Source organism: Hyperolius riggenbachi, chromosome 7, assembly GCF_040937935.1.
Source record: "Hyperolius riggenbachi isolate aHypRig1 chromosome 7, aHypRig1.pri, whole genome shotgun sequence".
NCBI lineage: Eukaryota > Metazoa > Chordata > Amphibia > Anura > Hyperoliidae > Hyperolius > Hyperolius riggenbachi.
This window is the reverse complement of record NC_090652.1, coordinates 242,755,468-242,778,278: the sequence shown is the minus strand read 5'-3', so window position 1 is coordinate 242,778,278 and position 22,811 is coordinate 242,755,468. Positions and strand designations below refer to the sequence as shown.

Sequence of the window (22,811 nt, the reverse complement as noted above, 5' to 3'; positions counted from 1 at the left end):
CATTTTCCATTAAAATCCTTCCTCATAGGAAATCATAGGTCCCTTTCACCCTCTAAAATCCATTGCAGCTTTCCTCCAGGATGCAGAGTGGCACACTGAAACTATTTAAGGTCTTCCACTTATTCTGTCCTCAAGGGACTACAAAGGGGTGGAGCTTCCTTCAGTTTGCATATGGTGTTCCCTTACACTGAACAGACTCAGCAGTATGCAGTATGTGTGTAGCATCTGTCTTTCCCACCAATCACCTATATGCCTCTTGCTACATATGGCATACCTCTTCTAAAATAGTAAATGGCTATTGGATAGGAACAGCTGCCACGTTGTTACCTAATCTGCTGCTGTCAATCAAGCTCTTGGCACTTTCCAAAATTGTCACTATAATGCTCTCCCTATCAGCAGTTAACATGCCAACACAGCAAGTCTTTCTTTGTAACAATCCTCTTTCATAACAACTTACTGCAGAAGTAATTAGGCTACTCGTGATGACTCATCAGTCTTATTCTTTTTTTTCTCAAATAAGATGTCAGCTTCATTCATTACCCCCCCCCCCCCCCCATTTTTATACACAGGATGTAAACATAACAGCCCTGATTCAATTCACTTTTCCTCCTAAGTTTTCTCCTAGGTGATATTTCCACACTTTATCAATAAAATGTCTTTTAAGCCACCCGCAACCAAGAAAATGCTCAAAATAATTTTGACAGCAGTTTTTCACCTACTTTTTTTTAGTTTTTTTTTAAAGAATGCTTAAAAGTTATTTTAAAGCGGACCCAAACCAAACATTTTTTTTAATTAAAAATATTTAGTTGCACCACTCTGACACATACAAAGATAAATAAACACTCCTTCAAGCCTATGAGCATTTCAGTGCATGCTTTTAACCCTTCTCTTACCATAACTAGGGTTATACAGGTGGCAGCCATTAGCAATTCCTCCTTTGCTGGACACCACCTACTCCACCAGTCTGCCGGATTCTGTCCCGGCAATATGAAAGGAAGGGAGGGGTTTCTCCAATAAATGTAAAATATTTTATATTTGTCATCATGCAGCTGAAAAAAGGCTGCTATTTATTATTATAATTTAGAAAATAGATTTTATTTCTGAAATCTTGTATTTTTAATTTGGGTCCACTTTAAAGAGAAGATGTAAAATTATTTGTTAGGAGAAAATGTAGGAAAAAAAGTGAAATTAATTTTTGCTGTCACATAACTTGTGATAAATGAACTACCACTTGTTAATAATACTATGTGATACACCACAGCATCCAATAAATTCTTACTTTCAGTTGGCTACAAAATCAAATCTGAGCTTAACCTTCCTGAATAAGCCTGTGGATTCTCTTTCTATGCCCTCTTGCTAGCCCCAGTATTCAGATGCCGTGTGAGGCCAGTGAGCAGATTAGAAAATGTTTTATTTATTTTTTATTTTATTATTATTAGTTTACTTAACAAAAATGTTGTTACCTTTAACTTTGAGATGTGCACTGGATTTTGCATTCGCGGCTTGGAAGTCTACACCACCAGCTTGGTCCATACGGACATTGTAAAGGATGAGGAGATGCTTTTTGCCTTCCTCCTTAATCTCACAATCCTAAAATAAATAATACATTATTAATTTAGTACCTGTATTGTATATGGTACAAGACAACTCAGACTGAAGAAGTCACCTAAAATGTACTGTTCAAGAGACACAACATTCTCTCTAGCCCATGATGATCATTTAAAAGCTTATAGCCTCATACAGAAGGAAAGGACTTGGGATTGTGAAACAAGTCTAAACACTAGACACTGAACTTTTGACAGGCATAACTTTTATCTATAATTCATAATAAAAAGTGCATCTTTTAAGTGATGTGTATAATGATTGCTCTAGTTTGTGGGATTTGATTTATTTTGATATTGTTTCAGTGTTTTGATTGATATGTCATGAGAACAGATTGTGAGAGTATTAAGTCTGATGGGCTAAATGTTCCTTCATCACCTCAAATCATGACTATAAGTGACAAAACACTCCTCTACAATCTAACACGTTTACAGCTGCCATATGCAAAACAGGCAGAGCACCACTATACAAAGGTAAGACGTAAGGTGCATCATATGCACAATTAATGTTTCCCTTAGAAATCAGGACATAATTCAGCTGAGTGATGCTTACTTTTGCTATGAAGAAGGGAGTAGTGATAAGGAGGGTAGCAATGTGCTTGCCCCGTTTCCTACTGGATATACAGTAATCAGTAAGTAAGGCTTAACAACCCTATACTGGACATAATATATATATATATATATATATATATATATATATATATATATATATATATATATATATTTATTTATACAATATATATATATATATATATATATATATATATATATATATATATATATATATATATATATATGTATGTATATATATATATTTTTTATTTTGTTTTGTTTTGTTTTAATTAAAGTATTAAGTTAAGGATACTGATATTTCCTACATGTACTTAACTTCATAGTGCCAAATTACATTTCCCGACCTTACAGGTACACTTTAAGCTAGGCTAAAATATGTGAATATGAAAAGCTACTATAAGAGCTGTTACTAATTTACTATTTAATATAAAAATGTACTTTCAAGCTTTACATGATAATCATAATTGTAAGCATATTTACTGGAGAAGGATGCAGTGCTTCTCCTTTCAGTTTCCAGTTGGCATGAATGTCTTCTTCAGATATTTCGGTTTCAAAGCGTGCAGTTTCTGTTTCTGTAACCTCCACACTGTATAGAGGGCGCACAACCTTGATATCACGATCTAAGACAGGATGTGAAAAACTTTAGATGGGAACATTCGGTTCTGCCAATATAACAAGACTGGAGGAGTTAAAAGTGAACATTAAATGTATTCATTTTTAAGTTGATAGTATGAAGATGCCATATTTTACCTTCAATATTCAGGTTGGCTGTAGTTTTATCAGTGCCACAGTCACATGTGTAAGCCCCAATGTCCTTCTTTGAAGCCTTTCGAATTGAAAGTATGCGCTTCTTCCCATCAGTTTTAATTATTACATTTTTGGATGGAATGATCTCCTCTCCATCTTTGAACCATTTGACTGGTGCTTTAGACTTGCTGACTTCACAGTGCAGCACCACTTCATCTTTCTCAACAGCAGTGTAATCTGAAAGTTTGGTTGTGAAGTACGGGTCTCCCTCTGAGAAAACAAACAAACACATTTAATAGCCATATGTGAGGGGTATAAAAATGCTGATAAATACTATTTTTGTTTAGTCTCTCAATTTGTATTTATTTATTTTTCCCAAGGTCAAAACTCACCAAGCACAGTCAGCTTAGCCTCACTGTATTTTCCCATGGCCTCAGCTTTGATTTGTGAAGTGTCATCAAGACTGACGTCTTTGAACTTAATGGCGTGCAATTTGCCCTCATCATGCATAGAAACCTGTTTGCTTGGATGGAGACGTTGGTCATTCTTTAGCCAGGTAACTGGGATGTTGTCATGAGACAGCTCAATATTAAATTCAGCAGTTTCCTGCTCTTTCACAGTTACATCTTTTAGTGGTGTCACAAACTCAAGACGAATGCCTACAAAAGAAGAACAAAAATCATTGGTCCACTCCATGTTCCACAGACATCTCCAATTTTTGGTAAAATATTTAGTAGTATTCAACCAAATGTTCATGGGACTTCATCTAGAAAATAATAATTTTATAGACAAGACACATACTGTATAAAGCATGGGGTGTTAAGTCTACTTAAAAAAAACACAATTCAATAATTCTAATAATATATTAAATCATGTTCATAATATACAATATAAATAATAACAAACCCTCAATGATGAGTTTGCCAGTGGATCTCTTATCTTCAGCTTCAAACATGTATTTAGCTTCATCATCAAAGGCTGCTGACTTGAGGACCAGAGTGTGTCTGGTGGCTTCAGCAATAATCTCGTATTTGTCATCGCTCTGGAGTTCCTGAGATCCTTTCAACCAGCGGAAAGTCTTAGGTACTCTAGAAGTCTCACATTCAAATCTTGCTTCATCTTTTTCGTACACCTTGACGTCGCTGAGAGGAATGATGAAGATAAGTGGAAGTTCTGTAAGACAAGGAATACATAATTTACAACTGATTCCTCTATCATTCTCCTTAAAAGCCTTGTGAGAAAATTAAGAATTGATATGTCACAGGTTTCCGTGAAGATATGTTGGTTTAAAAATGTTGAGTTTGTTTCCTCTCACAAGTCAAGCACATACACCTAAAGTGAAAATATATAACACTTTCAGTAAATGCTTGTATGTTGCATTTGTTAATATGTAGTATCATAATCCAGTTTTATATATAATTATAATTGAAGATTGCCTGTGAAACAGCTTTACATATTGAAAAAAAGTGTTAATTCTGCTTGATGAAAAACTGCCAAGCTTTCAGGCTATACCATATTATGAGACTATTGTTTTGCATGAGGTTATGTGCAGACTGTTGTGCAGCATTGCTTAGCAAGGAAGTATAGCTTTAAAATATACTGCAAGCAAACTAGGTTGTGCCTGTGATCATGTCATATATAGAATTAGTCTTCTTAAAAAAACAGGAGGGTGGTAAATGGCTAGCTATGAGTCAGTTTTAACTGTAAACACAATAAGGGTGACATGCTTGTATTACAAAGGAAACTTGATGTGAGAGGAAAATGTGATGACATCAGTTCCTTGTACCTATTCTGTATAATCAATGTCCCAGAATGAGTATGTATAAATGGATGCCCAGATTTAAATCCAATACCACTGGCTGCATGCTTCTTGCAGCTTTGACAAAAACACTAATTAAACTGGTGAGTGTGTCATCCAATCAAACTGAATATTTTAGAAGAGAGTAACAAAAGACATCGACACATTGTCTATCTATCTATCTATCTATCTATCTATCTATTGTGTATATATTTTCCCTTGTCTTTGACCTTGTGTAACCGTAGTTATGTATTGTATGTTACCTTTTACTTTCAGGTTTGCTGTATTTTTGGCATTAGCGGCCTGGAAGGAAATCTCCCCAGTCATGTCCAGTTTGCAGTTATACAAGATGAGGACATGCTTCTTCCCGTCCTCTATGATTTCACAATCCTTTGTTGCAGAAAGGAAAAGGAAATAAACAAGTTAACAAGCCGGATAAAAAAATGAACATGAACATAAGCAAGTGATGTTAAAACCAACCAGTATAGTTAGTGTTTCTGAGTTACATTTACCCTACTGTACCTACTGGTGGCATTGTGTTTGGATAAAATCTTTGGCTTCAGTTCTGGCATACACCACTTGGTATCCCTGGCTAAAGGTTTAGTAGGTGTCTCTGCCTACAGCTTCAATGACCTCTATTAAATATCTCCCTACCGCTTTGGTCTTTATTTGGTCTTAATTGCTTACTCGTGTGGGCAGTCACATGGATGTTAAGGCACTTCGCTCAGTGCTTGGTTTAGTATTGTGCCTATTTCCTTGCATTCACCCTTGCTCAGACTTGAACCGTTGCCCTGGCTAAAGGTTTAGTAGGTGTCTCTGCCTATAGCTTCAATGACCTCTAGTAAATATCTCCCTATTGCTTTGGTCTTTATTTGGTCTTAATTGCTTACTCGTGTGGTCAGTCGCATGGATGTTAAGGCACTCCGCTTAGTGCTTTGTTTAGTATTGTGCCTATTTCCTTGCATTCACCCTTGCTCAGACTTGAACCGTTGCCCTGCTTCCTTAGCCTAGCACCAATTATATCCTCATCTCGCAGTTTTAACTCAAAATTACTTTCACCTGCATACATTACATATATTGTAAATAGGTTACATTTTGCACTGTAGTTTGTCCTGTGTTTTATATTTGTGTGCTGGTATTTTCTATTATAGTTACTACTGGGCTTGACCTTTGCTGGTTTTATACTCTAGAACCCTTAAACACTTGCATGGTGCATCCTAACACAAAGCGAGCACACTACTAATTGTTTGTTAGGAATAAAGAATAGTCCTGTATTATGATGTGTTTACAAATAAGTACATGGATTAATACTCATTAATAAATATCATTCAGAAAAGTTAAAAACATAAACTAACCGGTGATTGTGTCAAGACTTCTCCCTTAAGTTTCCATTGAGCATGAACATCAGGTTCTGAGATTTCTACTTCAAACCGAGCTGTTTCACCTTCAAACACCTCCACTCCGTACAAGGGGCGCTCTACTTTAATAATACGTGCTGGAAACATACAAGAATAAATTTTAGCACATGGAAAGCAAGACTTCTGCGGCCTTTCATTGGCTAGCCCACTTGTTATAATGCATGACCTGCCTTCTATGTTGTTTTTGTTTTGTTTTTTTGCAATAAATCTTTATTAAAGCATTGAAAAATATTACACCACCAATTAATGGTGAGGAAGACATCAGATTGAGTACAGATTGTAAATATAACCATATATTACGCAAACAATGATTGGTAATTAAGATGTTACAGGCTTTCAAAGCAATGTGATATACATAGGTCTTCAACAACATCTATTTAGGAGGTAGAATAAATGTTTGCGAACATAAGCTCGAGAGCCTCTAAAAGGCCTCTAAGGCAGTTTTCTTGTTCACAGGCTTCTTCTTTAAACCGGGGTGATAGTTCAACAGGACGGGAGGGACAAGAGGAAAAAAGAAAGAAAAAATATAGACAGAGGGGAGGTGGGGAGAGGGGGGGAGAGAAAGGGAGGGGTGGATTATTATGAGCACTTGGTCGCTTTATATTCTGTAGAATCTTTGAAGTCTGCCCACACCTCCCAAATTCTGATCAGTTGTTTGTATCTGTCTTGAGCTGTAAGGATAACCTGTTCCATTTTCTCTATGGCATTAACTATGTTCCACCATTGTGCCATGGTGGGAGGCAACCTGGATCTCCATAACATAGGAATAATTGCCCTGGCAGCATTAACAAGATGGATTTCAACTGATTTGTTGTATGGTTTAAGAGCAATATTACTACAGTGAAGTAGGTACGTTTCTCGGCTAAAAGAAAGATGCTGAGTAGAAATCTTTTTAGTACCTTCTATGTTCACGTTTGATTTTGTTTTGTCAGTTCCACAATCACATTCATATTCCCCTTTGTTTTTTTCCTCAACTTTCTTAATTTTCAGAATTCTGCGTTTGCCATCAGTCTTAATGGTCACAGTCTTTGAAGCCTTAATTTCTTGACCGTCTTTCAGCCATTTGACTGGAACATCTTTGCTAAGCTCACACTCCAAAGAGATATCATCTTTCTCCACTGCAGTGTAGTCTTGCAGTTTTACAGTGAAGTAAGGATCTGCCTCTGTAAAAAGAAAATAGCACCATAGTAATCAATGAAGTGCATGCAAAGTGTGGACAGGCAATACTACACCAGGCATATAGCCCTTGTTTGCCTGAAACTAACACAAACAAGACATAGATATAATTCTCAGACAAACATATAAAAACATAGATATACTATGACATAAACGAAACATAAGGTGCACACACATAAATAAATACCAAATTAAGAAAAAACATATATAGTGATATAAAACAAGAAGCATGATACAAACATAGATAAAACAAGTAACAGAAAAAGGCATAACAATACATGTCATAAAACAGAACATTTAAAAAAAGCGGACACACATCCATAATTAAAACATATAAAAAACAAATAAATGCACAAAAATAATGACAAGTACAGAACTATGTACACCTAAATACACACACATAGATAAATAACATAACAATGTACTACACAGATATAGTTTTTACAAGCTGTAACTTTAAAGGGTCAAAACACTCAAAGATGATTTATTAGTCTCTGGTAGATGTCATGGAATGTATAGTTCCCTGTCATTCTTAAGGACTCCAGTGATGAGAGCTATGTATGTGCATTTCCAGGTATGTATATACTCAGCCATTATCTTATGATGATTCACTCTTCCAAATAGAACTATAATTTATTTTATATTTTTATATCAAGAATTATACAATATAAGCTATAATTGCCCCAAATGGTGCAGTAATAACCAAAATATCAATGAGGTTGGAAAGAGAGCCAGGAAATATAGTAGAGAACTCTCACCACTGTAGCCTCCAAGAAATATAAAAATCTTACAGGTGACATACTCTAGACTCCATCCAGAACTAAAATATCACTTTTGGGGAATAGACCGAATAAAGAGCTTTTATAAAACTCACAAACAAAACAAAAATAAGACATACAGCTAAATGGTGTATGGAATGTGAATGAGTGGAAAGGCTCAGTTATACAGTAGTAGGTAAGTAGCATTCAATTAGTAGAAAAAGTGGCAAATTAAAAAATTAGATAAAATACTGATATTTTACATTAAAACAGCTATAGATAATATTGTACAAATTAGGTCTGGTAAATAAGGATACTCTAATGTTAGAAAGCTAAGCAAGCATAAATGTAAGAATTTTTAGTATACCTGTTTTGATTAGAAGTATGAGAGGATTTGTTGCTAAATAATTTAGTTAAAATTTTGGTAAGAATTAGAGGATGCTGTCAGAGCTTATTAGAATTTAACAGGTATAACAGGTATATGTAGGCAAGAAGGGATTACTTCAGTATTACTTTGGAGACAAAATGCCAAATGAAAGTAAAACTAGATGATAAATGATTAAGTAGAAAACCCAGATGGAAGCTCTGACAACTGATTTATCCCACTGAGGAAATTCAAGAAGAGTAATATAGGGTGTAAAAATATCAGAATTAAAAGCATGTCCATCTTCAATACGATGTTTGCAGTAGCTTGTCACCGTTTCCAAAACTGAGCTCATGAGCGAACTGAGCAATGATAAAGCAGATGCACGGCACCAAGAGTTACAAAAGACAAAAGAAACAAAGCAGAAAGAAACTGAGCCAAAAAGGTAAAGCAAGAAGTGCTGTTTGCTGGGTTTCAGATCTGATATGTGGCAGAAAGGGTGCAGCATTGTGGCCTAAAAGATATAATTATATAGCTGTATATAATTATATAAATAACAGTAACAGCTGTGGGACGGCCATGGAACATAGACATCATACCTAATACTTTTAAGTTTGCTGTTGTGTGCAGAGTTTTAACTTCAGCCTTAATCTGAGAGATGTCATCAAGAGTAACTTCTCTGATTTCCAGTTTGTGGGTCTTGCCTTCTTCAGAGATAAGGATAGTTCTACTTGTGTGGAGCTTCTTATCATTTCTGTACCAGGTAACGGGCATGTTCTCGTGAGAAAGCTCAAACTCAAAGTGAGCTGTTTCTCCCTCTTTAACGGTCTGATCTTTAAGTGGTGAAATAAATTTAAGTCTGATGCCTGCAACAGAAGTATCGTTGGTTAACACACTGTGCACTTTCCCACCAAAGAGAAATCCACTGCGTCGTTAAGGCACTGTATTTATTAACAAATAGAGATGGGTCATTTCATTCTTCATATGCAGGCAGTAATAATGGTTGAAATGTAATAATGAAAAATATTGGTATGAAGTGAAAATATTGAAAACTATTTTTATTTTATACAATTTCCATTTCTGCCAACATATGAAAATTATGTTTGGCCAATTATTCTCCATTTAAAATGATGTCCCAGCTCTATTATCAAGACTTGCCTTCAACTGTGAGCTTTGCTGTTGTGCGTTTGCCTTCAATCTCTGCAGTGTAATCCCCTTCATCATCAAAAGCAGAATCATTAATGACTAAGATGTGCTTCTTTCCATCCGCAATTATGTCAAATTTGTCACTGGCCTTGATAATATCTGGGCCTTTTGACCATATGACATTTGCTTCTCTGGTAAGAACACATTCAAATCTAGCCTGTCGTTTCTCTGGAACAGTAACATCTTTCAGAGGAACTGCGAAGTCAAGTTCAATTTCTGAAGACAGAAGATGGTTGCACAAGTTAAACGTAGATAGAACACAAGGCGTATGCAAGACCGTATGTTCACTAAATACATACCTTTAACAGTGAGAACGGCAGAAGTAAGAGCATTCAAAGCCTGGAATAGGACTTCTCCAGCTTGATCAACCTTGACCTTGTGCAAAGTGAGGTAACGTTTTCCTCCTTCAGCCTTGATCTCACATGTCTAGAAAACAATGCAAACAAGAATTCAAGAATGACATTATTTCATACATTATATTACTACATGTCATTAGATTTTTGATGATCTTTTAGTTTGTAAATAAAACATTTCATTTCCTTTAATTTGGGACTAGTGTCTAGTACCTCAACACAATCAGAAATCATCTTTTAGCAGTGTAACATAGATTGACTGAAGAAGGTTGGAGGACAGTGAGGAAGAAGAGAAATGATCCAGCAAACCTGAACTACATAATAAAATGCAGTCTTCTATTAAGGTGCAAATTAATAACGCAAGAAGTGCTGAAAGGTTAGCGAATTTGAGTTTGTGCGTTTATAGCTACATGCATCACTCATAATAAGAATTTCTAAATTATTTAAAAACAAATCCAAGGCAGCCTACATTTTTTAAGATATGTTCTCACTGTAGGTGCTGTACATGACTGCGGTTGCACAACTACTAATTTATTACTAACCTAATATTAATCTCACTATAATCTGATATATCCCAGGAGAGGAATGAAAGGTTTTGCCACCCAATAACAATGTTTAAAAATGTTAGTCCAGGTTAAATGAATCCCTTATTTTTCCAACCTTAGCAAGTCATAGTATTTTTTCCAAGCTTAGTTATTCATCTCAATTTTAGTTCTCAGTTATCCCCATCAGGTTAACTTCTAAAGTGTTTCCTCAGTGGGAACAGTTGCACTAAAAACGGATGCAAAAGAAACTTGCAGGATCAGCTGTGATACAGTAAGGAAATAAGATCTAAAAAAACACCACTTGGTGTTTGGGATACTCAAAGAGTAGAATTTGCAATTCAGATGTATGTTAAGTTCTAAAGTTTATATGAGTTAAATCAGATATGTTTTAATAATGGCCTCTAAGTGTTGACTTACAGGTGATGGGCGTAATACTTCTCCTTTCAGTTTCCATTCTCCAGGAATATCTTCCTCAGAGATCTCACAGTCAAAGGATGCAGATTCCTTCTCATAAATGACAACATCTGCTATTGGTTTAAGTAGGTCAACCTCACGATCTAAAATACGGAAAAGACAGTTCAGTGATATTTCAACATACTTATTTTACAACTGCACACACTTTACTTTGATTGTCTTGTTTACATTATATTGTTATTACATACCACCAAGGGTGAGCTTGGCTGTGACACGTTTTCCTTCAACCTCCACGGAATATTCCCCTACATCTTCAGGACCAGCATTTTTGATAATCAGGAAGATTTGGTTGCCTTCCTTCTTAATCTCAGTTTTGTCATTTGGCTCTGGTGAAATCTCCTCATCCCCTTTGAACCACTTGATGTTAGGTGTATCTTTAATGATATCTCCCGCAAATGTTGCTGCATTTTTGGGTTTGACATGCTGGTCACGAATAGGCTTCACTAACCAGTCACGAATTATTTCTGTAGGGAGAAAAAAATAAAATAAAATGCAATATGTATATTTTGCAATTTTAAAGAAATCATGAATACAGACAATACACTTGCAGTGAAACTTTGGTTTATTCCTTATAGGTGCACTGCAACAAACTTTGGTTTATTCCTTATAGGTGCACCTTTGTAATAGATATATAATAGAGCTGTATGGACAACGATGTCTATCTAGCCTTTAGCTGGGCTTGTTAAGGAAAGGTGTGTGTGTGGGGGGGGGGGGGGGAGGGGGTTGCAAGTGTGCTAATCAGTAAGTGCAAAGGGCAATCCAAGGATACGCTGTGGAGAAGACTTCTAATTTGTTTATCAGAATATTACAGAAGCCATCACAAGGTTCACTTATAGCTGTCTTAAACAAATAAGATTGCATTGCCACTGCCAATTCTAATGTACTCTTTACTCATTTCTGATAATTTTCATTATAATTATCTTCATTATCTTCATGTATTGTACTTGAAGTACAGGAAAACATGTAAATAATGCATCACCTTCTCTGTATAATTTGTATTTTAGGGTTCTTATATAATTTGCTGTGTGGATGGATATGTTTCCTAGTACAAGATGGTCAAATATATATATATATATATATATATATATATATATATATATATATATATATATACACTTTTATAAATTTTGACTTACCAACTACTTTGACATTGGAAGAACATTTCACTTCAGTATTTTCCACAGTACAAGTGTAGTCTCCAGCATCTGCATCATCTGCAGCCAAGATAGTTAGGGTACGGTTCAATCCAATTACATTTATTTGGTATTTTCCGGGTTTCTCAAGGAGCCTCTTGCCATTCTTGGTCCATACTACATCCCTGTCTTTATTCAGCTCGCAGCTCAAATACATTGGCTGGGTTTTGACCACAGTGACCTCTTCATCTAGAGTCTTTACAAATTTAACTGGCAATTCTGTATGCAAACAAAAAATCTTAGTTATAGGCATATGTCTGAATGTTGAACTAAGAACAGTAACAACCTTTTAATTCAAGATTTGAAATTATATCAAAATGCTATTACAATCTGTTTTATTAAAAGTACTTTCTATAAAAGTGCTATTGAAATACACATTGTTTCTGATTAAGTTAGTTTCATTTTATGAAATTCAAAATGCAATACCTTCAACAATGAGTTTGGCTTTAGATGTTGCCTCTTTGTTTCCAAGTTTTGCCACACATGTGTATTCTCCAGTGTCAGAAAGCTGGACATCAATAATATGGAGTTTTCTATCTTTGCCATCAGAAATAAATTTATGTTTAGGGCTCTCTCTCAGATTGCTGCCATCTTTCATCCAGGTAGTAATGGCAGTAGATGGTGAAATAAGGCATTCAAATATTGCTGAAGCTCCAACCGATTCTGCTTCTTCTAGCACAATGTTCTGCAGCTCTTTGACGAATTTCAGTGGCACAGCCTTTAGCTGGTAACTGAATGCTGGCTCATCTGGAGGTTTGTCACCACCACTGCCGGGTCGAAGTTTCTTTTTGTCAGGATCTAGTGGTGAAGGTGTCTTTTTGATGCCTACAATTCAGATGTTAACATGACAAACTGAGATTTTGGGAAATTGGTGCTGGTATAAATTTGCAATCTTGTTTAAACGGGTACTGTAATAAAAGCATGCTTAATATTGGAATATGAACCACACATGGTTATTTAATAGTATAAAATAGAGTAGAGTAGAATGTGAACAGTGATATGTAGCATCAAGAGTCATGCACAGGTTAATAAAAATATACTATTTGAAAAGGTTTGGAGATTAGTAGCCTTTTGTAGACACATTTAAAATTTACATTGAAACAAAGCTTAAAGAGAAGCATGCCAAACCCCAAGCAAACTATTCTCACCTTTAAATGGAAGTTTACCCTTAGGAGATTCTTCCTTTGGTGTTTTAGTATCTAAAGTGAAACAGTGATATTAGTATCTTCCTACAACAAGTCCCGTTTTTTTCCTGGGGGGGGGGGGTGCATTTTATTTTACATAAATTTACAAATGCTCACTAATGAAGAAGGAGCTAGTACTGGACAGATGGAACGGTATATATGGCTGAAACATAAATGCTCCGCACTTAGTTTTGAAAAATGAATACACAAAAATAACTTATGTTAGCAGTTGTAGGCTTAAATAACATAATTCTAGTATATTTCAATAGTGCCAATTACTAACTGATGCATAGCCAGAGTGCAGCATTGATGAATTGAAGAATATAGAAATTAGGAGGTGAAAAATGTGAAAACTGTGACGTTAAATTATGATGTAAAATGCCAATAGAATGGGTAGACTTTTTAAAACAAAACACACACAATAAGACAGACAATGAAACTGTTCTTTTGACATGGATGAAGAATGAAAACATTAAATGCTGACGTTTAATAAGAGACAGATGAGACATTTTCTCTCCAAAGATGCTTATGAATACGAAATGATGGATATGAGAATGATGATCAGCTTCTTCTAACAAACATAAGAGAAGCCTTCAATCCAAGACTGTATGGCTCATATGACATGAATATGATGGTAGCATATGACACTTTAGAAGCAGATGATTTTTTTTCCCGCAGAAACTTCTCACCTCGTCTACCAAAGGCCTTTCCTGGTCTTCCTGAAGGCCTCTTTCTTGGTTGTCCACTGTCTTCACTCAACATGTCTTCTTCAGAACCATAATCTGTTTGTTCAGATAGACTTTCAAGCTCTTGTTCCCAGGGTTCATCTTCTAATTCCTCTGCTTCTTCCGATTCTGTTTCTGTTCTCTGAGGGGTCAAGTCTGTCTCTTTAAGTTGACTTTTTATAGGAGGTGTTTCTTTGTCTAAGGATTTCTTTGGTTCGACTTTTTTCCCATCAATAGGAGTGCTGGTTCTACTAACCACTTTCAAAGATTTATCATCTTTAGTTGACATCAATTTGCTAGACGGAATATGTTCTTCTGCAAGCATAGGTGTTTTAATCTTTTCCACCTTCTTAAGAGCTGGAATAACAGGTTTTTTATCTTCAGGCTGTGATCTTACTGATAATTTGTCTTTATCTATTGGAGTTTTCAAACGAGTGATTTTCTGTAATGGAGAAAGGCTATCCTTTTTAAGCTCTGTTGGTGATTCTTGAAGTTGTGTAGTCTTCTTTTCAGGCTTTGCAATTCTTTTCACTTTCTCTGTTGGTTTATCAGCTTGTTCTTTTGAATCATCCAATGCAATAACTTTTTCTTCAGCAACTACTTTAATGTCCTGTTCTATGTACTTTTTGGCATCATAAGTAGAGAGTGGTTCTTCCACTGATATTTCAACAGTTGGAATAACATCCTCCACACCTCTTGCCATTTTCTCTTTATCACTCATAGTAGGTTTTATTGGGGTTTTCATATCATCTTTGGTTATTTTGGAATCAAGTGCATCTCTCTGCTCTAAACTGTCTTTTGAGGGTTTTTCTTTTTTCTTAAGTTCCACAATATTCTTTTCATCAGCTCCCTCTCTATCTATGACTGGAATATCTTTATCTTTAGTTTTACTAATCATTTTACTGCCTTTTTCTCCTAAATGAGAGCCTTTTTTCTCTTTCTGTGCTATATCTCCCTTTGCATCTTTACATAGTTTCTCCCTGTCCTTGTCTACCTCTGTAGATATCATCTTGGGTTTATCAGAAACAAGTACTTCAGCTTCCTTACTTTTTTTAGCAGGTTTTACAGGCACATCTTCAACTTGCTCTTCAGAGACATCTAATAATTCTTCACTTTCGGCACTACTTGTTTCTAATTGTTTACCTACTTTCTCTACAGGAGAAATAGACTCTGTTGTTGGAACCTTTTTAATAGCCTTGGCGGTCTTGTCTATGGTTTTACCTATTTCAGTTTCCTTTCTCTTCTTGGTAGGCTTCTGTAAGTGTTTATCTTGGGGCTCTACTAGTTCATCACTCTCCACACTGCTAATTTGTAACACCGAAGCTGCATTTTTTTGGGATGGAATCTTGGGTTTGTCAGAAACAAGTACTTCACCTTTCTTTATTTTTTTAACATATTTTACAGGTTCAATTTCAGCTAGCTCTTCAGAAACATCTACTAATTCTTCACTCTCAGCGCTACTTATTTCTATTGTTTCACCTACTTTCTCCTTAGAAGAAATAGACTTTGTTGTTGGGACCTTTTTAATGGCCTTAGCTGTCTTGTCAGTTGTTTTATCTATTTTAGTCTCCTTTTTCTTTTTGGTAGGTTTCTGCAAATGTTCATCTTGGGGCTCTACAAGCTCATCACTCTCCATACTGCTAATGTCTAAGATTGAAGCTGGTGATTTTTTGTAAGGAATAATGGGTTCCTTAGTGGGAATCTTTTTTATTGTTTGCTTAGGTTTCTCTGTGGTTTTATCTAGTTTTTCCTCCCTCCCTTTTACTTTCTTACTAGGTTTTTCTGTGTATTCATCCTGTGCCTCTATTACTTCATCACTCTCAGCACCACTAGTTTCTGCTCCCTCATCTTCTCCATAAGAAACAATAGGCTCTTTTGTTGTGGTCTTCATAATTTTCGTAGCCTTACCTGCAGTTGTATCCAGTTTAGCCCCTTTAACTTTTTTAATGGGTATTTTGGTTTGCTTATCATAGACCTCTAATTCTTTTTCACTTTCAGCAGAACTTAGATCTACCTCTTCCACATCTTCTCCTTCTTCCTCACCAGGAGAAATGCCATATTCATACGGAGAAGTTGTTTCTATTATCTTTTTATTCCTCTCATGTATTTTATCTGTTTTAGCCGCCTTGATTTTTTTAGCTGCTTTTTCTTGTAGGGCTTCAGCTACTTCTTCCCCCCTTATGATTTCATGTTTAGGTTCAGAGACAAGTTTCTTGATCTTTTCAACTCTTTCTTTGTCTTTGCTTTCCACCTTCAGCTCTCTTTTGGGTTTTATTCTCATATCTGGTTTTTCAGTCTTTTTCTCAGCTAAATCTTCTTGTGGTTCCTCATCTGATCTTTCAACCTGACGGAGTTCATCATTCTGTTCTAATTTTCTTTCGTGTCTTTTAGGCTTGGACTTTGCCACAAGTGGTTCAATATCCTCAAAGCCTTCAACAGTGACAGCAGTTTGAGACTTTTTGATAGCAAATTCAACTGGTTTAAATCTTTTCATGTCTTCCTCTGTTCCTTCTTCTAAATATATCTCTGATTCACCAGTATGTACCTCCTCTGCAATTTCCTGAGTGTATTCAGTGGTTTCTTCTGCTTCAAACTCTCTAAAAACCTTTGGTCTTGTAGTTAAATCGGCCCTCTCTTCTTCCCTCAGTAAAAATTTTCTTTCCTCTTTAATTACATCTGTAAATAGTCTTTCTGTTTGAAAGCCAATATCCTTTTCAATAGGAACTAAAATATCACCAGGAAGGAAAGGCACTCTCCGCACTGCTTCTACATTGCTTTCTTCAGTTACAATTTTACCTTTCTGTGTTATCTTTATTGTGACACCAGGTTTCTCTGTGGCTACAAAGGTTTAATATTTAATTCAAAAAGTAAGATTTGCATAACGTTTGTTTTAGGCTTGTAGACAGAAAACATAAAATAAAGACAAAAGTTCCAACATAAGCTTGGCTATTGTAATGCCATAACAAAAAGAAAACATTAAAAAGAGACATACTACAACAGTACTGACCACAAGACATAGAAAACAAAGACCCAGACTGATCAATCAAACACTTCCACAACTCTGTGTATTACTTGAAAAACACAATGCTAAGGAAAAAAAATACAAAAAAAACCCCAAACAAATATCAATACAGATAAAATCCACCCAAAATACAAAAACCCTACAACAAAACACATATACTTAGACATGTGATGACTCAGAATACACATTACATACATAACAATCATTTTCTTAATAAGTATTCAAATCACTGCAAATGCTGTTGTAAAATCTGATTATGAAACAAATAAACAAATTGATTTAATTGACTGATTAAGCTATGTTAATAGTATAACAATGATTTTCCCCATTGAAGCTAATGCTAAAACCATCGTTCCTAGGCAAAGAGTTTCTGCTATGCTTTGTGATTACATTACCAATAATATAAGTGCTAACAAAAATATTTAAAATAGTAAATTATCAATTGGTTATCTTAGAAACAAGGAAACCCATTAAACTGATGACTCAGTGATGTCACCAATGATCCAGGTGCAATGATACCATTGAACACGGCTGCCTGGATCCTTTGTGCAATAATGCTCATGTTAAGCCTAATTTTGGATATATATCCAGTAACTGTGCACCAAAGTCAACAAATGACAAACAATGCAGACAATGTGTGCTGTAAAAATGATGAAAACTTCAAAATGTAAAGTTGATGGAAGCAAATTCCAAACTAATAAAACATACATGTTTTTCTGAATGAAAAATATTTTGATCTGTACAGTCCAATGCAAGAACCCATCCCTAAACAATAAATACCTGATTTCTTTCCAACAACTGGAGTAGTAACTGGTGCTGTAACTGCGGCTTCATCTTCCTTTGGTGATGGAACAGCTGCAGAATAAAACATATTAATATTGATGATATTGTTTATTTGGGTATTGAGATATCACTTTCTCTTTACACATAAACTGTAGCTGATAACATATTTATGTACAACTGACATATTTACATATTAATGTTCTTCAATTTTGCACAATATTGCTATGTAAAACAATGCAAGAAGTAATGGGTTGCAGAAAATCACCATCAGCACATATACTGGCTAAATAAATCTGAATTCCTGATGAGAACTAAATCCCATCAACAAACACTACTCCTGTATATACAAGTATATGTTATAGTTTATAATCCAGCAGTAAAATAGTTGCAGGCAGTTTTTCCCTGTGTTTCCTACATATCTAATCTAAAGGTTTGGAGCAAGTGATTTAGGCTACCAGCTCACATTTCTGATCACTAAGCAAACCGTGAGGATTGTGAAATGCAAATTATGCCTTAACTTATTAGCCTAATATCAATTCCTAATACACACATCTGCAGGGGGTGTAATAGAGAAGCTCATAGTAGTCTATGGGGTGAAGCTACATTCCTGATTTGTTTGCTTTTTCACACACCTCATCACAGCTTCTTCAATGACCAGTAATAAAGTCCGTACACACGCCAGACTGGAGGTAACGATGGGTCCGTCGTCACCTCCCGCTGGGTGGGCGTTCCAGCGACAGTCCGGCGTGCAGACTGATACGGCTGTTTCTGAGCGATTCGCCCGGCAGATCGCTCAGAAACAGCCGTATCAGTCCACCGACAGACTGTACACACGCCGGACTGTCGCTGGAACGCCCACCCAGCGGGAGGTGAAGACGGACCCGTCGTTGCCTCCAGTCCGGCGTGTGTATGGACCTATAAGAGCTAGAATCATCACTTACTTTCAATTTTCAGATAGGATTTGCAAGAAGCACATAGAAAAGCTCTCTGCAACTCTTTTGCTGCTGGATTAGATAATTTGCTAATATACCCACTACATGCCACATTGATAGCAGTGGGTCAGTACACACTCTTTAGGTGCTATTATTAAAGATACTATAATAAACAAACACAAAACATTTCATAATGTATTATCCTACCTTTTACTGGTGATCGTTCTTTTGGGGACATGGACACAGGTGAGGGTTTAGCTTCTGCTGGAACTTTAAACACATTATGCTTGGTTAATTAAGTTTGATGTCATACTCTAAATAACAACTTTTTAGGTGTGCTAAAGAAGTGTAGCATCTGGAAATAAATATAGTTAGTGCAGTAAGCTTAAAGTCAAAGAGATATGTCACCTAATTAAAACTAAAGAAAAACACTTTTTTAGTCAAACGCTTTTTTTAAGCAGTTAAGAACAATGGTTAATTCTGAAGGAAATGATTGCACAGCTATTCATTTTCCTCGAGGACAATGTTCAGTGCCTTATACATTTAAGGATTAGCCAGTTGTACAAACAGCAGGCAATCCCATAATGCATATACCTTTAGCTGGTTCAGGCTCTGGTTTTGCTTCAACTTTTTTCACCGATGGTGTTACCTCTGGTAACTTTTTCTTCTCAACTTCAGGCACATAAAAATAGTATTGATGTTTATAAGAGGGACTGTTTCACTTACCATACAGTATAAAGCTGAGTTTTAAGTTAAAAGAGTCACAAAGAACTTATACTATCACAAAATAACACTACATAATTTATTTGTACACAGAAGATAAACAAAACACAAAACACTTAATGAATAAGAGCATAATGCCCAGATGTATGGGCTAAGATATAACATAAATTACTTACCCTCAGGTTTCTTAATTTTCTCTGTTGGAGTTTCAGGTTTTTTAACTTTAGCAACTGGCTTTTCAGCAGGAGACACTTCTTCCTCCTTTTTGACTGGTTTTAGAACTTTAAGACAAAGAAGTTTTTTTTCACACCACACTGCTTAAGATATACTGTTGTATAGCTTATTCCAGTACATAAAATAACAACCATGACAAAACACACAGAGCAAAGATCTTGGAGCAACAAAAGCACACTGTAGTACATAAAAGACAAGCTAACTAGTTGTTTTTTTCCTTTTGCAAAGCTATAGTCATTTTAATTTTTAAGGCATATTAATACAAATGGGGTAGCAACTGACCTAATGTTTTCCAACTAATAAAGTTAGCTATTAGTAGGCCTGCAATATTAAATAACTGTTTATGTTAAACTATTGTATTATTTTAAAGCAAGCCTATTTAAGTATTGCCAAGTTTTCAGCATATTTTAAAAATATTTCTCAGCTTTGCAACTTTTGTTAACTAAAATATTACATGAAGTTAATACTTTAGCAGCTGCTTTAATAACAAATAAAGCTAAATGATTTTCGAAATATACAAGAGTACCTTTTTTAAAACTAATTTCTTCTTTTTTGGGAGGTGTAATCTCCGGTTTAGGTTTAGGAATAACTTTCTTTTCTGGTACTTTAAAAAAATATAATTTAGTTTCTAAAGTTAACTTCTCATTCCTACAACCACTTTCACAACTTAAGTAATAAAATAATAATTCCTGTTATCCAAATAGTGTTTAGAGGTATTATCAATTCAATATGAAGTGAAAAAAATGTTTTCACTTGCTCATTATTGCTATTAGAATTAAAATGTTGCCTCGTCCAGATTTTATATCTCATAACATATACAACTTCTCATAAATATTTGTTCTAGACAAACCTTTTAACATTTCACAATACAAAAATTAAAATCTATCAATGTATTAGCCCCTTCAGCACTGTCCACAGTCTTGAAAATGCAGTGCAGTAGCCATTGTCAGCTGCAGGGTCTTTCAAAAATGATAAGTGGCTTAAGTGGTGCAAGCAGTACAGTGATGACTGAAGCCACTGCCTGTCAAAAACAGCACTGGTTCAAGTCTAAGCACAGGAAAAGAACCCTGTTGCCCAATGACGCGGCTCTGATATTATGGAATTTTCTGAGATCTATTGGCTTTATGAGAGAAAATGGAATTAATTAGGCATTTTTTCTGCTTTCCCCATGATAAATAACTGCTGTTATACTGATCTGTTGTACACTGAAAGCATTAAGCAAATCATTCACTAGTATAAGAGATATGTTGCTCAAGAGGTGGTTTTGGGCATGAGCTAGAAAAAAATACTTTCAAGTAAAGAATAAGAAAATAATTTTTTGGGGGATTTAGAGTTTCTCTCAAAAATATCTTTAAACAGATCCACAGTGTTCAAGAGCAATAACTGATGTAAGAAAATAATTATCTATGAAGACCTCATATTATTCCATCAACATTGTGACCACAGAATCTATTTAAATAGATAGACAGACCCACATTATATGTATGGTACAAAAAATAGATTAAAGAGACTCTGTAACAAATTGTTTATCTTTATTTCTTCTATGCTATAAGTTCCTATGCCTTTTCTAATGTGGTCTGGCTTACTGCAGCTTTTCCTAATTGCACAGTAGCTGTGTTATCTCTGTTATATGATCTAATCTTCTCTCTATAGTCGGCACAGTCAGGCTGAGGCAGTCAGACTGGAATGTGCAGGGCTGCTTGTGATTAGCTAGAAGCTGTACACACCCCCTGCAGGCTCTGTGTGACTAACACACTCTGCTTAGCTGAGCCTATTAGAAGCTGGTTAGTTTGTTTGTAAACACTGCCTAAAACTGGCAATTACAAGCCAGGTTTGCAGCAGAGAATGGCAGAAACAGCACAGAGGGGACCAGGAGCACATAATGAATAGAATGGTATGCTTTTTATTGTAAGAATTTCAGAGTACAGATTCTCTTTAAACAATACATTTTGCCATCTTGATAAAAAAGGTGACTGGGGATATTTTTTTCTCTTTATTAAAATCTGTAGGATTTATACCTTTAGAAGGCTTAAGTTCCACTTTTTCAGGCTCAGCTGGCTTTTCAGGCGTAATCTTCCTTTTGGCCTCTGGAACTTTGAAGAAAATAAGAGGATATTTACTGGACTGAAAATTTTAATACCTAGGTTTTTTTAAGAGGAAAACAGAAGAGTTTCCTGTGTGAAAGTAATTATTGAAGATTATTTTTGTTAACTGTATGCTACACAACAAAACATTCACATTCAAGATGATTAGAATCCTTTGAAATGGCAATGGTTGATGAAATAAGATAAGATGTTAATAAGCGATTAATTATGGATCTTATAATGATTCTTGATGATCAGGCACCTAGAGAAAATGGAACATCCACTATTAACATGTACTGATAACTGAAGATATAAAGAAAATATAAGTGTAACACTACACTCATGCTGAGTCTTTTTTATGAGATGATGATAAATGATGATGGCTAATGTGATACGACTGGTGAATATAAACATCCCTAATACCTTGAATATCAATAGTCTCCTCTTTTTTCAGGGGAGATGGTGCCTCAATAGTTGCTTCCTCAGATTCATAGTCTTAAAGAAGAGGATTTGAATACTTAGTGATAGACACAAGCCCCAGCATATGAACATTTAGTATAGATCAACCCAGGAAGATGTGTGGAAAAATACATGAATGAGGATTGGACATGGCATATGCTTACAGAAAACAAACATTGGACAGACAAAAAGAAACAAAACATTAGACAAAATAAGTGATGGTTATGAAGGATTATCTATTGGACAGTTAAAAAGTCTATGTCTGAAGAAACATTCTGGACAAAGAGATGAAAGTTTTGTTTTATGATTGGCTACGTTATGCTACACATGCCTAAAGCATTCCTATTTTATATTTAGCAAAAAAAAACAAAAAACAAAATCTAAGAGTGCTTAAAATAACCAATGATTAAACTAATAAAACAGACATTCCCTAAAGAATATGAAATTTGATGTGATGGG

The 22,811-nt window shown here is 35.3% G+C and overlaps 1 protein-coding gene across 1 annotated transcript in view; it reads right to left on the bottom strand.

Moving 5' to 3' along the window:
• TTN (titin) overlaps positions 1-22,811 on the bottom strand; it is a 365,525-nt gene that overhangs the window by 119,703 nt on the left and 223,011 nt on the right. The window contains exons 147-168 of the mRNA XM_068247374.1: positions 22,317-22,388; positions 21,828-21,902; positions 19,752-19,856; positions 19,447-19,524; positions 19,060-19,122; positions 17,918-17,992; positions 13,355-13,405; positions 12,633-13,031; positions 12,150-12,425; positions 11,202-11,477; positions 10,957-11,096; positions 9,941-10,067; positions 9,594-9,857; positions 9,035-9,301; positions 7,037-7,300; positions 6,075-6,214; positions 4,983-5,109; positions 3,828-4,094; positions 3,314-3,580; positions 2,925-3,191; positions 2,655-2,794; positions 1,464-1,590 (exon numbers count right to left, since the gene is read on the bottom strand). Of these exons, the coding sequence (XP_068103475.1) occupies positions 1,464-1,590; positions 2,655-2,794; positions 2,925-3,191; positions 3,314-3,580; positions 3,828-4,094; positions 4,983-5,109; positions 6,075-6,214; positions 7,037-7,300; positions 9,035-9,301; positions 9,594-9,857; positions 9,941-10,067; positions 10,957-11,096; positions 11,202-11,477; positions 12,150-12,425; positions 12,633-13,031; positions 13,355-13,405; positions 17,918-17,992; positions 19,060-19,122; positions 19,447-19,524; positions 19,752-19,856; positions 21,828-21,902; positions 22,317-22,388 (3,867 nt within the window). The remainder of the gene's footprint in view (positions 1-1,463; positions 1,591-2,654; positions 2,795-2,924; positions 3,192-3,313; positions 3,581-3,827; positions 4,095-4,982; positions 5,110-6,074; positions 6,215-7,036; positions 7,301-9,034; positions 9,302-9,593; positions 9,858-9,940; positions 10,068-10,956; positions 11,097-11,201; positions 11,478-12,149; positions 12,426-12,632; positions 13,032-13,354; positions 13,406-17,917; positions 17,993-19,059; positions 19,123-19,446; positions 19,525-19,751; positions 19,857-21,827; positions 21,903-22,316; positions 22,389-22,811) is intronic.